At 43.2% G+C, this 14,623-nt stretch overlaps 3 protein-coding genes across 7 annotated transcripts in view; 1 reads left to right on the top strand and 2 right to left on the bottom strand.

Moving 5' to 3' along the window:
- Positions 1 to 2,970, top strand: part of si:dkey-181m9.8 (E3 ubiquitin-protein ligase RNF31) — a 16,277-nt gene extending 13,307 nt beyond the window's left edge. Inside the window, exons 15-21 of one of the 4 annotated variants that reach the window (XR_011102812.1) lie at positions 222 to 335; positions 450 to 516; positions 590 to 683; positions 1,381 to 1,549; positions 1,745 to 1,894; positions 2,419 to 2,478; positions 2,601 to 2,970. Coding sequence is in view for 1 of the 4 variants with exons in the window: in XM_068709290.1 (XP_068565391.1) it covers positions 222 to 335; positions 450 to 516; positions 590 to 683; positions 1,381 to 1,549; positions 1,745 to 1,780 (480 nt within the window). In the remaining 3 variants the exon portion in view is untranslated. Of the gene's footprint in view, positions 1 to 221; positions 336 to 449; positions 517 to 589; positions 684 to 1,380; positions 1,550 to 1,744 lie in introns of all 4 variants that reach the window. The other 3 variants (XR_011102810.1, XR_011102811.1, XM_068709290.1) reach the window with 3 other exon arrangements.
- Positions 2,971 to 3,957: 987 nt separating this feature from the next.
- Positions 3,958 to 7,984, bottom strand: LOC137871471 (inositol monophosphatase 1-like). Of its 2 annotated transcripts, none has more exons than XM_068709293.1 (9): positions 7,914 to 7,984; positions 7,139 to 7,245; positions 6,701 to 6,834; positions 6,304 to 6,408; positions 5,980 to 6,025; positions 4,861 to 4,969; positions 4,481 to 4,589; positions 4,250 to 4,401; positions 3,958 to 4,167 (listed from the first exon to the last, which is right to left on the bottom strand). In XM_068709293.1, exons 2-9 carry the CDS (start codon positions 7,199 to 7,201, stop codon positions 4,037 to 4,039), a joined length of 849 nt encoding a protein of 282 aa, XP_068565394.1. In that variant the 5' UTR covers positions 7,202 to 7,245; positions 7,914 to 7,984; the 3' UTR covers positions 3,958 to 4,036. The 2 variants fall into 2 exon arrangements, with proteins under 2 accessions (XP_068565394.1, XP_068565392.1); XM_068709291.1 differs by having other exon boundaries at positions 7,139 to 7,229; positions 7,914 to 7,971.
- Positions 7,985 to 8,875: 891 nt separating this feature from the next.
- LOC137871468 (inositol monophosphatase 1-like) lies at positions 8,876 to 14,547 on the bottom strand. Its single transcript, XM_068709289.1, has 9 exons — positions 14,519 to 14,547; positions 14,148 to 14,240; positions 13,239 to 13,372; positions 10,985 to 11,089; positions 10,619 to 10,664; positions 10,405 to 10,513; positions 10,212 to 10,320; positions 9,424 to 9,575; positions 8,876 to 9,340 (listed from the first exon to the last, which is right to left on the bottom strand). The coding sequence occupies exons 2-9, from the start codon at positions 14,205 to 14,207 to the stop codon at positions 9,192 to 9,194; spliced, it is 864 nt and encodes a 287-aa protein (XP_068565390.1). The 5' UTR covers positions 14,208 to 14,240; positions 14,519 to 14,547; the 3' UTR covers positions 8,876 to 9,191.
- Between the last annotated feature and the right edge of the window lie 76 nt (positions 14,548 to 14,623).

Genomic DNA, 14,623 nt, shown 5'->3' with positions numbered 1-14,623 from the left:
CAACCACATAGCTGCTGTTTTAATATCGTGCAGCAGCTCATTGTTGAACCCTCAGTCTGTTTCCCCTTGAAGGTGCAGTCATATCAGTACATTATGTTATTATGATATGATATTCATATACATCCCCACAAGATATTACTTTTTAAATATTGTGTGCGGTTTTTATTTGTCCGGACCTCAAAGGTTTTAAAACTAGTTTTCATTTGGAACTCATTTCCCAGGCCTGCAGTTTCTCTGTCGACTGTGGAACCAAAGGTCTTCACGCCCACCACCCCAGAGACTGTCTTTACCACCTGAGAGACTGGAGCGTGCCCCGTCTACACCTGCTGCTACAGGTGAGAACCACACGGGAGCATGTGGCCTCTAGAGCTCAGCTCATAGGTGATGTGTGGACAGTACTGCTGAGGTGTGTGCAGGTGATGAAGTGGACTGTGTTTCTGGTGTGTCAGTATTACAGAGTGTCTCTCACCTGGTTGGAACCAGCCAATGGCAGCTCACCTGACTCCAGTCAGACAGGTGAGGTCTATTAGTGCTCATCAGGTGGAATGTTCTATCTCCCAGTTTCATTGACCTGTTTGTTCATTTTTAGGAGTGTGTTTGGTTTTGGAGCTGAGCGACGACGGCAGCAGAGGGGAGGAGCCATGTGGACGACCTGCTCTACATGAATACAGGGGATACTGCCAGTAAGACCACTACTGTTAGTTACAGCTCCTCCCAGTTGCAGCCTTACAGACTGATGGAGTACCAACCACCGGTCTGATCCCCGTACCGACTACCGGTCTGACCCCCGTACCGACCACCGGTCTGGTCCCCGTACCGACCACCGGTCTGACCCCCGTACCGACTACCGGTCTGACCCCCGCACCGACCACCGGTCTGGTCCCCGTACCGACCACCGGTCTGACCCCCGTACCGACCACCGGTCTGGTCCCCGTACCGACCACCGGTCTGACCCCCGTACCGACCACCGGTCTGGCCCCCGTACCGACCACCGGTCTGACCCCCGTACCGACCACCGGTCTGATCCCCGTACCGACTACCGGTCTGACCCCCGTACCGACCACCGGTCTGATCCCCGTACCGACTACCGGTCTGGCCCCCGTACCGACCACCGGTCTGACCCCCGCACCGACCACCGGTCTGGTCCCCGTACCGACCACCGGTCTGACCCCCGTACCGACCACCGGTCTGGTCCCCGTACCGACCACCGGTCTGGCCCCCGTACCGACCACCGGTCTGACCCCCGTACCGACCACCGGTCTGGCCCCCGTACCGACCACCGGTCTGACCCCCGTACCGACCACCGGTCTGACCGGTCTGAATGTAATGATTTAAAGTTTACCTGTAAAGGTGAGCTTGTCTCATGAGGTGTACCTGCAGGTTGCATTATAAGGAGCGCTTGGTGGAGCTGATCAACCGTTACCGTGCCGACCCGGCAGTCCTCTTCAGCTCGGCAGAGATGATGGCGGAGCTGCAGCGCTGGCATGTCGCCATGCCGACCAAGAAACCAGAAGAACCAGAGCCGCTGTACACACACCGCCTCCGCCTGGTCAGTGACATCATCATCTGTGTGACATCATCATAGATACAGTTTATCAGTGACATCATCATAACGCAGTTTTATCTGTGACATCATCATCTTAAATCTAGTTTTATTATTGATTGGTTTTGATCAGATTCTTTATGTTTAATCTTCTCATACTTCAGCCAATCACAGCCCAGTATCTTGTCCCTGTCTCTTCAGACTCTGACCAATAGCGTTCCTCTCAGGAAGCAGTGACGCTCTCCACTCAAACCTCCTTGAGCTCCGCCTTCTTGCCTGCTGCCGAGTGACTGACTGACTCCGCCCACTCCTAACACACTGGCGAATCGGACGTCAGCGTTCAGTGTCGGCGTTAGTGACCAATACGTTTTATTTAAACGGGTGATTTTGAGACAAAGTGTGCTTCTGACCACGCCCCCATCAGTGATGTCACAGCAGTGGGGGTCACAACCTGCTATAACTTTGCAGATACTGACGTTCAGTATCTGCTATGACATCACTGAAGAGGGCGTGGTCAGTCAAAGCTTTGAGACTAAAGTACCTGTCTCAGTGACATCATGAGATACCTCAGCCGTTGGCTTCTGATTGGCTCATTCGTTGCCGTGGAATCACAGAGACTGTATTGGAAGAATAGTGAAAAAGGACAAAAGACGGCGCGAGCAGCCAATCAGGCTTCAGGACTGATGTTCCCCTTTAACGAGCTGTTAGCCAACGATACTAACGAGGCTATGCTCAGTAATTAAAGTGTCAATCCTGAAGATTTTCATTTCAATAAATGTTCAGTTGGTATCTGTAACACAATATTTATATATTTATAGTGAAGTGACCCTGTAGAGTCCTTGTCTCTGAAATAATGAACTCATATTTATTTACAGAAGAAAGAAAAAATTTGTGACGGCTCCGACAGGTTGTTCCTCGTCTACTTTGACATCGATGTGAGTTTTTCATTGTGATGTTAAGACTCGAGGCTGATGGACTTTAAGCACAACTCCATGTTTTTACTGAAATAGAAAGGTGACGCATATTATTATTATTATTATCATAACCACATAACCAGACCAGTGAGACCAGTTGGACCTGTGAGACCAGTGAGACCAGTTGGACATGTGGGACCAGTGAGACCAGTTGGACATGTGAGACCAGTTGGACATGTGAGACCAGTTGGAAACTTCTTCTTCTACTTTAATCATTTCTGCACTTTAACCGATTAAATAAATAAACCTTAATCTACTTTAGATTCCCCTCTTCTGTTTCACACCTGGTCACCACTTCACCACTTCGTATGTTTAGTTCACAGATGACTTTAAATGGTTTCAGGGACATTTTCACTCTTAAAGCGTCGTTTTCAGAACAAAAGCTGTAAAAAGTCACTTCACATGTTTATTCTTTCCAAATTAAAGGACTTAACATCATTACGGACTACGACAGCCACAGATACCTGATTTCTTATTTGTTTTTGAGCTTTTTTTGCTGTCGGGAGATAAAAATAATACTTTTATTTATGGGTTTATGGATAAAATGTTCAACCTATATTACAGGTACCCTCTAACTTGTAATGTTTAATAAAAAAAAAATTGAAGCACAAATTCAGGGGTTCACCTCAAATTTGTGGATAATTAGGCAATAGAGAAACCCAAAAGGGAGAGGATATGGTGACACAAAGACTCCTAAATAAGTTTAATATATCAACATATCCGTTCATTATCTTCTCTGCTCATCTGGGGTTGGACTCCAGCTTTCCCTGGAGATCCCCCATGTGTTCGCAGACCAGATATAGAATCTTCCCAACGTGGTCTGGTCTCCTGGGCCTCTATAGGGAGGTGTCCAGGAGGCCGCTTGTCTCGCCGATCTTATTCTTTCTGTCTCGACCCAAAGCTCATGACCACAGCTGAAGATCTGAACGGAGACAGACTGCTACTTCTAGAACTTTGTCTTCTGGCTCAGCTTCGTCTTCACCACAACGGTCCAATACGACGTCTTCGTCACTGCTGACGCCGAACCGAACCTCCATCTCACGCTCCCTTTGACCCTCACAGGTGTACCAGACCCTGAGATCCTTGAACTTCCTCCCTCTCTTTGAGCTGAGACTCAATCCCAAACCAGGAGAGAACCAGGACCTCAGGAGGTTCTGACTCTCATCCCAACCGCTTCACACTCTTCTACAAACCTCCTCAGCGCTGCTGAAGGTCACGTTCTGAAGGATCCACAGAACCACATCATTGCAAAAAACGAGATGCAATTCTGAGGACCTTAAACCGGACTCTCTCTCTCCCCAAAAAAGTCATAGTATGGCATGTCGATTAAAGGGTCAAAGTATGTTTTTAACATTGTACCACTCGTCCTGATGTCTGTCTGTCATCTGAAAGTCACAGATATAAGATTTCCAAGAGTGATATAAAAAAACAGATTTCATATTTGTTTTCATGACAAACTTTATTCATCTTAAGGTGAACATCTGTTTCACACGTTGAATCCACAATGCGCTGCGTTTCTTCACAGTGTTTGTGGTGGTGGAGCATCGTCCCTGAGTGGACTGAAGCTGTCAATCTGTTTGACGATCCTCTCAGCGATGGTTCTGCTGTTGGCAGCAACAATTCTTCTGGACATCAGGTCCACTGCTCCTCCTGAACACACAATGTTTTAATGCCATTCTCCTCCACTTAAATCATCAACAGAAACACGGAAGTTCTCTTTGAGTATCTTTACCCTCCACGTCCACGAGGACTCCTCCAGCCTCTGAGACGACCAGAGATCCTGCAGCAACGTCCCAGACGTGGATCCCGATCTCATAATATGCTTCAACACAACCGGACGCCACATGACACATGTTGATTGCTGCAGTTCCTGCACCGCGCACCCTGGAAACATGCATATACTGTCAAAAATACACACACCAATTACAATATCAGTAAATTACTGCAATATCGGTAGTATTACCCGTGTACAGGGATGCAGAGAATACTCCTCAGGCTCGAAAAGATTTTCTCTACAGCTTCAGGGTCTCTGCTGGATCCAAACTCTGTGGCGATGATCGACTGTTTAATGTCTGACAGTAAAAAAAAAACGGGTCAGATTGTGGCCTCAGTCTGGATCAGAGCATCATGACATCACATCCTATTCCTGTACGTTTTTGGTTGTCCTCAGATACATCTAGTGATGAAGAGACGTGTGTTTTACACATTGTAATACATTTAAACAAAAGCCTTTCATGATTTCAGTTGTTGCCTTTGATCAATGTATGGATTAAATATGATTTGACTCGTCCTCATGGCTTATTGTTCGTTTTTATCCGTTGAGTTGTGTTATTGATTACTGACCTTCCTGATCAGAAACCTGCAGTGGCTCTCCGTTACAAAACGCTCCCTTCCCCCTCCTCGCTGTGTACATCTTATCTTCCAAACAACTGTAGATCACACCGAACTCCATCTGAAAGAGGAAGGACAGCTGTAGAGCTGCAGGTCATACGAGAGTAAGTCAGAGTATAACAGCTCATACTAGAGTAAGTCATAGTATAGTAAGACATACTAGAGTAAGTCATAGTATAACAGCTCATAGTATAGTAAGTCATACTAGAGTAAGTCATAGTATAACAGCTCATAGTATAGTAGGTCACAGTATAGTAAGTCATAGTATAGTAGGTCACAGTATAGTAAGTCACAGTATAGTAAGTCACAGTATAGTAGGTCATAGTATAGTAGGTCACAGTATAGTAAGTCATAGTATAGTAGGTCATAGTATAGTAAGTCATAGTATAGTAAGTCACAGTATAGTAAGTCACAGTATAGTAGGTCATAGTATAGTAGGTCACAGTATAGTAAGTCACAGTATAGTAAGTCACAGTATAGTAAGTCATAGTATAGTAAGTCACAGTATAGTAAGTCACAGTATAGTAGGTCACAGTATAGTAAGTCACAGTATAGTAGGTCACAGTATAGTAAGTCACAGTATAGTAAGTCATAGTATAGTAAGTCACAGTATAGTAAGTCACAGTATAGTAGGTCACAGTATAGTAGGTCACAGTATAGTAAGTCATAGTATAGTAGGTCACAGTATAGTAAGTCACAGTATAGTAAGTCATAGTATAGTAAGTCATAGTATAGTAAGTCATAGTATAGTAAGTCACAGTATAGTAGGTCATAGTATAGTAGGTCACAGTATAGTAAGTCACAGTATAGTAAGTCACAGTATAGTAAGTCACAGTATAGTAGGTCATAGTATAGTAGGTCACAGTATAGTAAGTCACAGTATAGTAAGTCACAGTATAGTAAGTCATAGTATAGTAAGTCACAGTATAGTAGGTCATAGTATAGTAAGTCATAGTATAGTAAGTCATAGTATAGTAAGTCACAGTATAGTAGGTCATAGTATAGTAAGTCACAGTATAGTAAGTCATAGTATAGTAAGTCACGACTTGGAGTAGTAGTAGTTGAACTCACCTGTTTGTTGACAGAAAATCCGATGGAAACAGCAACAAAAGGAAATCTGTTAAAGAGACAATGCATTTATTTATTTATGTATTTAATGGAGGTAATACATTAATACTAATAATAATAATAATAATAATAGTAACCAGAAATAAAGGTAAACGCCTCCACCAATCAGTCAAGTTGGAAATTACATCCATCTCTGTTCAAAATGTCATCACTTCATCACTTTATGCTTTTAGACTCCAGATGTTCTTGAGATTTCACATTGAACAGACTAGAGGGCCGGCTGTGTGTTGCTATGGTTACTATGTTTGATTTCTTTATAAAACTCACGCGTGAACAAAGTTGGTCGTCCCATCGATGGGGTCGATGATCCAGGTGGGATGGTCAGTGAGGACACAAGGTTCACCTGCAGCTACGGACTCCTCCCCTATAAAGCTGAGACACACACACACACACACACACACACACACACACACACACGTTCAGGATTTCAACTGAACATCTCTCACTGTTACTGTAAATAAAACATGTTGTATATACACATATGTATATGTGTGTGTGTGTGTGTGTGTGTGTGTGTGTGTGTGTGTGTGTGTGTGTGTGTGTGTGAGATTGGAGTTTTGATTGTTTAGTTTATAAGAAGAAAGAAAGTCAATCAACAGGAACTCGTCATCCCTTCAGTGATCGATCGATGGATCTGATCGTTAACACAAACAGGTATTCTTACCTGTGAGTGGGGAATTTGTCCTTCACTGATTGGATGATGAGTTGCTCTACCTTCTGGTCGGTTTGTGTCACCAGATCAACCGACGAACTCTTTGTCATCACCTTCCTGTCATCCTGCAGAGCCTCACGCACCACCTGATCAATACAGAGTATAGAGCTGATCAATACAGAGCTGATCAATACAGAGCTGATCAATACAGAGCATAGAGCTGATCAATACAGAGCTGATCAATACAGAGCATAGAGCTGATCAATACAGAGCATAGAGCTGATCAATACAGAGCTGATCAATACAGAGCATAGAGCTGATCAATACAGAGCTGATCAATACAGAGCATAGAGCTGATCAATACAGAGCTGCTCAATACAGAGCATAGAGCTGATCAATACATGACTCACACTAACACACACACACACACACACACACACACACACTGACCTCTCCGGCTCTTCTTGCGATGGCGACAGCGTGATCCATGGCGTTCTGCCAGAGGTCGGCCATCTTAGAGGAAGAGCTCCTCTAAGTGGAGCTGAGGGGGGGAGAACCTGTTAAATATTCCATGGTTGAACATAAAGAACCAATAGAACCTGTTAAATATTCCATGGTTGAACATAAAGAACCAATAGAACCTGTTAAATATTCCATGGTTGAACATAAAGAACCAATAGAACCTGTTCAATATTCTGATGTCATTGATTAATGTTACGTGATTGATTGATCCTGATGTCATTGATTAATGTTACGTGATTGATTGATCCTGAGCCGCTGGCGCTGTTCAGGTACTTTTTTTATCTAATAAATTACAGTTGCATGGTGTATTTGTGTATTTTCTGTTTATACGTCTTTGAAACACTTTCTTAAACACATTTTACAAGTGTATCATCATTATTATTATTATTATTATTAATATAATCTGAACATAATTTAGAAAACGTGGGCGTGGAAATTATACATTTGAAAAGCATGATAATATACTTTGTTCTAAGATAACAAGCTGTGGTGTAACACCGGAAGATGTCTGTGTCTTTACACACAAGCGGCTTAAAAACACAACTTAGTGAGTCTGGTGAGACGGAGACACAGAACCAGAAGAGAACAAGGAGAGTTAAAGACGGTGATTTAAGAGTGTAACGTGAAGGAGGAGTAACGTGAAGGAGGAGTAACGTGAAGGAGTAAACATGAAAACGTCCCATAAACATCATTAAAGTCTAACCTGACGACAGTCTGCTGTTGATCCGCTGCTGCGGCTCCGCTTACTTCCGGGTTTCTTCTTTTTCTTCTTCCTCGTGCAGCGGAGTGCTGCTGCCTCCTGCTGGTGACGTACACACACTACAGGTGATCACAGTCCTGAGTCAAATACGTCTCAACACATCGCGTCTCTCAGGTAAAGTTTGTGTCTGTTCATTAACTTCACATGTCTCATTAACTTGTATTGTATCTTCATGAGGACTCAATTCAGATTGAAACCATCGTAGTGACCACAGAGTACCTGAGCAGGTAGAGTACAGGTAGAGTACAGAGTACCTGAGCACCAGTGAGCAGGTAGAGTACAGAGTACCTGAGCAGGTAGAGTACAGGTAGAGTACAGAGTACCTGAGCAGGTAGTGAGCAGGTAGAGTACAGAGTACCTGAGCAGGTAGAGTACAGGTAGAGTACAGAGTACCTGAGCAGGTAGAGTACAGAGTACCTGAACAGGTAGTGAGCAGGTAGAGTACAGAGTACCTGAACAGGTAGTGAGCAGGTAGTGAACAGAGTACCTGAGCAGGTAGTGAACAGGTAGAGTACAGAGTACCTGAACAGGTAGTGAGCAGGTAGAGTATATAGTACCTGAGCAGGTAGTGAACAGGTAGAGTACAGAGTACCTGAACAGGTAGAGTACAGAGTACCTGAGCAGGTAGAGTACAGAGTACCTGAGCAGGTAGAGTACAAAGTACCTGACATTAGTATTAACATTAGCGTGTCAGTAAACTACATTACATTACATTACAGTCATTTAGCAGACGCTTTTATCCAAAGCAACTAGTATTAGTTAAACGTAATACTAATGATGTTAGACAAAACGAAATGACTAATTAATGTCTGTTAATTCTGCTTAATCAGATATTTCCTCAGTCTTCATTACATGAATGATTCTCCACGTATTCATCAATAAATAAAGGAAACCTTTTACTCATTTCTTTAGTCATGTCAGTTTTATTCATATAGCTCAATATCACAAGTGTCTTCACAATCTGCATAACATACGACATCCTCTGTCCTCAGAGGCTCAAATAAAATAAAAAAACTACCTGAAAACCCTTTAATGGAGAATAAAAGCTCAGGAAGAGGGACCACTCTCCAGGATGGACAGGAAGTAGAAATCATGAGAACAGAATGGACTATCAGGAAAATCAGAATGACAAACTTATGATTTATTTTATGTGTTTATTAATTATGAAATAATTGATTTACTGATTTACCATCTTAACGTTACAACAGTTTAATCAGACACTCAGTTTACACCTGTCGCTCCACTGACACACCTGATGTCCTCGTCGTCCCGGCGACAGGGAAACGCTTTGATGACACAAGCGATGTCATTGGCCACAGCGGCAGAGCTGGCAGCGATGACTCTCCTGGACATCATGTCGAACTCTGAACCTGAGGAGGAACACGCACCGATGTGAGGCGGACACAACCTTGATAGGTACACACAGGTGAGGTATCACGTGTTAAATACAGACCGTCTGTATCCATGACAACGCCTCCCGCCTCCTGGACGATGATCGCGGAGGCCGCGATGTCCCAGCAGTGCATCCCGATGTGATAGTAGGCGTCGGCTCCACCCGTCGCCACCTGACACATGTCGAGGGCCGCCGTCCCCAGTGCACGGATACTGGAACATACAAGAAACACGCAAACAACATGTTAAAGAGGTGACAACGAATAGATACTGGAACATACAAGAAGCAGTCTAACAACACGTTAGAGAGGTGACAACAAACAGATACTGGAACATATAAGACAGGTTCAGGTTCTGATAGTGGATCCTTAGACTAGAAAAGTAAACCCCAGGAACATGTTTCAGGTGTAGCTAGACAAGAGGTGACACCACAACTTAGGCTCTCCATCAGGTCTAGAGGTGTATTTCCTACAGATAACTCTGTTATCATCCCCCTTTGCATTTATTTGCATAAAAACACACAATTCAAAGGATTAGGAAATAAATGATTGTTTGTATTTAAATATTTGCTTTATTGAAACATTAGTAGTTTTCATGATGTATTATGAGCTGCTTAGAGCTTGTGTTATTAAGCAACAGGTCGTTTTTCATCTCGTAATATATCTAATATATCTTTATATTAATGTGAAAAAATCTTCAACAAACTAGATTTATTGAAGTTTCTCACCAAAACTAAACATCAAAGTGTATCAATAATACACAGTTAAATATTATATATATATATATATATATATATATATATATATATATATATATTCTATATGTTGAGGAGCAGAGAGGAGTTCTGACCCGTGAACAGGTAGTTTCAGCAGCCTGAAGATGTTGGAGGTCATGGTGGACAGAGCGAGGTCATCACGCTCCGCTCCGATCTCCGTCACCACCACACACCTGCTGACATCTGATAGGAGGAGATGGGATGATCGGAACAGCTTCAACACATCTGTGATGTCACATCTGTGATGTCATACGTGTGTGATGTCACCTTCCTGTCCAGAGGCATGCAGAGGGTCTCCGTTCACAAACGCTCCTCTTCCTTTCTGAGCGTAGAACAGTTTGTCCTCCACGCAGCTGTACACAATCCCAAACTCCGTCTGTCAACAACAACATGTCAGTCCACTTCCTGTCTGACCTCCCTCCATCAATAAACATATTCATCAAACATTTATAGGTCAGAGACCTGTGACAGGTGAGTTTACCTGCTTGTTGACAGTGAAGGCGATGGAGATGGCCACAAATGGAAACCTGTGAGTAGAACAGTTACACATGTAACTATAGTTCTATGAGTTGAACACATACCACTGACTTCCTGTCTGCTCGGCCTGAAGAAGGAGCCTTCTAACATTTTTTCCCTATTAAAGTGTTTTTCTCTATCGAAGGTGTCGTATGCTTCACAGATTATTAATATTTATATAACTATTCATATCCATGATTTAGATAATTATGTATTTTCATTATAGCTTTTATTGTGAAACAACAGGAAGGAGTGTTCAGTGAGATCAGTGCAGGTGGAGCAGTTGTGACCCTCCTCTCCATGACATCACAGCGTGGGCGGAGCCTGTCACCTGTGTACAAAGTTTACAGTCCCATCGATGGGGTCAATGATCCACGTGGGACTGTCAGTCAGCTCCAGAGCCTCACCTGCAGCTACAGACTCCTCCCCGATGAACCTGAGGGTCAGAGGACAAACAATGGCATCATTTACCTGCTGACTTCCTGTCTGCTGTTGCCAGGCAGATTTTAGACTGTTTACAGTCCTGCTATCCAATCTGTGAGCTGTGTTGTAGTGGGCAACAGTTCTCAAGGTAAAGTGGTTCCTAAATTAATCGTCCAGAAAGGAGTTGTAACACCTCGCTCGGAAAAGGGAAACCAGGAAGACCAGGGAGACCCTCTAGACCAGGGGTCACTAATAGGCGGACCGCGGTCCGGATCCGGACCCAGACGGCCCTGGGAGGGTCTAGTGGCCGAGCCTTGACACATCAGGGTCGTCCAGGCAAAAGACAGAAAAATCTTCTTGGAGCCGCCGCCCTATGGGCCCACCACTCACAAGGATAGGCAAACGGCAGGGACCAAGACGTGCCAACCCCTTGCATCACAGACTGGCTGTAAAGACGTGGATAGTCACCTCTCTGGTGGGGAAGGAACCGGAGCTGGTGCAGGTAGATGGAGCAGTATCAACTAGATAAAGTTGGGCTCTCCTCCACGCATAGCACTGATTCTGGAGACAAACTCCTGGAGAGGGGCCGGACACAATCCTTTTCCGGAGTTGCCCAAGGTGAGAGGCGTCGGAGAGGTGTGGGGACTCTCACGAGGAACGAGAAGGTCACCTCTATGACACTGAGTCTCAGACTGTTGTTGGTGCTCGTCAGCAATCAATCAATCAGCAGAATGGAAACTGGGGACTCCACAGTTCTGCTGGGCAACTTCAATGCTCACGTCACTTGGTATCAGAACACCCGAGGCCAAAGATCGAATTCATAAGGCGCAGCCAGGGGGAGGAGAGCTTCCGGTTTGGTGTCCTCAGAATTGCGTCTCTGCTCTTGGCAGATGATGAGGTTCTGTTGGCTTCATCAGACCGGGACCTTCAGCTCTCACTGGGTGTGAATCAGTGGGATGAGAGTCAGGACCTTCAAGTCTGAGGTTCTCTGGCAGAAAACGGTGGATTGCTCCCTCCAGGTTGGAAGTGAGTCACTGTCCCAAATGAGGGAGTTCAAGTATCTGACGGTCTTGTTCAATAGTGACGGAAATGTGATGCAGGTGTTGTACCGCATCGTTGAAGAGGGAGCTGAGCCTAAAGGCAAAGCAAGTGGTTCATCTGATAAGGATCCTCCTAGACCCATCCTGTTAGAGGCAGAACCACATACAGTAGAACAACAGTAGAACCTGTGTTGTGGGTATTTGTTCCTACAGTAAAATACAGTAGAACAACAGTAGAACCTGTGTTGTGGGCTTATGACTTCTGGTGACTAGTAGTTCTTTTGATTACCTATGTTGATGTACTTATTGTAAGTCGCTTTGGATAAAAGTGTCTGCTAAATGACTGTAATGTAATGTAATGTAATGTATTTGTTCCTACAATAGAACAGTAAAACCTGTGTTGTAGGTATTTGATCCTTCAATAGAACAGGAGAACCTGTGTTGTGGGTATTTGTTCCTACAGTAGAACACAGTAGAACAGGAGAACCTGTGTTGTGGGTATTTGTTCCAACAGTAGAACACAGTAGAACCTGTGTTGTGGGTATTTGTTCCTACAGTAGAACACAGTAGAACCTGTGTTGTGGGTATTTGTTCCTACAATAGAACAATAGAACAGTAGAACCTGTGTTGTGGGTATTTGTTTTACAGTAGAACAGGAGAACCTGTGTTGTGGGTATTTGTTCCTACAGTAGAACCTGTGTTGTGGGTATTTGTTCCTACAGTAGAACACAGTAGAACAGTAGAACCTGTGTTGTGGGTATTTGTTCCTACAATAGAACAATATAACCTGTGTTGTGGGTATTTGTTCCTACAGTAGAACACAGTAGAACAGGAGAACCTGTGTTGAGGGTATTTGTTCCTACAGTAGAACACAGTAGAACCTGTGTTGTGGGTATTTGTTCCTACAGTAGAACACAGTAGAACAGTAGAACCTGTGTTGTGGGTATTTGTTCCTACAATAGAACAATAGAACAGTAGAACCTGTGTTGTGGGTATTTGTTCCTACAATAGAACAATAGAACAGTAGAACCTGTGTTGTGGGTATTTGTTCCTACAATAGAACAATAGAACCTGTGTTGTGGGTATTTGTTCCTACAGTAGAACACAGTAGAACAGTAGAACCTGTGTTGTGGGTATTTGTCCATGATGGTTGAGATGAGGATCTTCTCGACTCTTTGATCAGTTTCTGTCACCAAATCAGCCGGAGAACTTTTCAACTTCACTTCTTTCTGCTGCTGAAACGCTGACAATACAATCTGAAAAACACATGTTGGTATTAGTAGTAGTATCAGTAATAATAGTAGTATCAGTAGTAGTAGTAGTAGTATCAGTAGTAGTAGTAGTATCAGTAGTAATAGTAGTAGTATCAGTAGTAGTAGTAGTATCAGTAGTAGTAGTAGTAGTAGTATCAGTAATAGTAGTAGTAGTAGTAGTATCAGTAGTAGTAGTAGTATCAGTAATAGTAGTATCGGTAGTAGTAGTAGTAGTAGTATCAGTAGTAGTAGTAGTAGTAGAAGTAGTATCAGTAGTAGTAGTATCAGTAGTAGTAGTAGTAGTATCAGTAGTAGTAGTAGTAGTAGTAGTAGTAATATCAATAGTAGTAGTAGTATCAGTAGTAGTAGTAGTATCAGTAGTAGTAGTAATATCAATAGTAGTAGTAGTAGTAGTATCAGTAGTAGTAGTAGTATCAGTAGTAGTAGCAGTATCAGTAGCTGCAGCTGATTGGACGAACAGACAAACAAATCAGACAAAATCGTCTAAACCCTCTCTGATTGGACAGAATTGTATTTAACTATATTACAATCATCAAACAATACTAATATAAATGTGGCTTCTACTGAGAACTGAAATATCAATAATAATAATAATATCAATAATATTAATAAGAATAATATCAAGAAGAATATAATAATAATAACAATAATAATAATAATAATAATGATTTCAGATTCAATATTAGAATTGTGAAATTTTTTCTCAAATGTCTGACCTTATCAGAGCCGTGCTGTGATTGGTCGATGTGTCTCTTACCTCACTGGCCTGTTTGGCTATGGAGATGCCGAAGTTCAGACAGTTGGTCCAGTCGGCCATGATGATGATGATGATGATGATGATTGAGAGCTCCTGTCAGGAAAGAAGAAACACTGATGTCAGGAGTAGAACCAGCAGAGTAGGAGTAGAACCAGTAGAATAGGAGTAGAACCAGTAGAGTAGGAGTAGAACCAATAGAATAGGAGTAGAACCAGTAGAGTAGGAGTAGAACCAGTAGATCCAGTAGAGTAAGAGTAGAACCAGTAGATCCAGTAGAGTAAGAGTAGAACCAGTAGAGTAGGAGTAGAACCAGTGGAACCAGTAGAGTAAGAGTAGAACCAGTAGAGTAGGAGGAGAACCAGTGATGGTACCTGAAGTCCAGTGACTCTCTGAAGACGAAGAAAAACTTTCTGAACTTATCTCTCTTTTTATAAAACTAACAGCCAATCAGTGCTCAGCTCCCGCCTCCCTGTACC

Source organism: Cebidichthys violaceus, unplaced genomic scaffold (genome assembly GCF_023349555.1).
Source record: "Cebidichthys violaceus isolate CVI_PGR_0920_01 unplaced genomic scaffold, fCebVio1.0.p SCAF_141, whole genome shotgun sequence".
Lineage (NCBI taxonomy): Eukaryota > Metazoa > Chordata > Actinopteri > Perciformes > Stichaeidae > Cebidichthys > Cebidichthys violaceus.
This window is presented reverse-complemented; position numbering and strand designations above follow the sequence as displayed.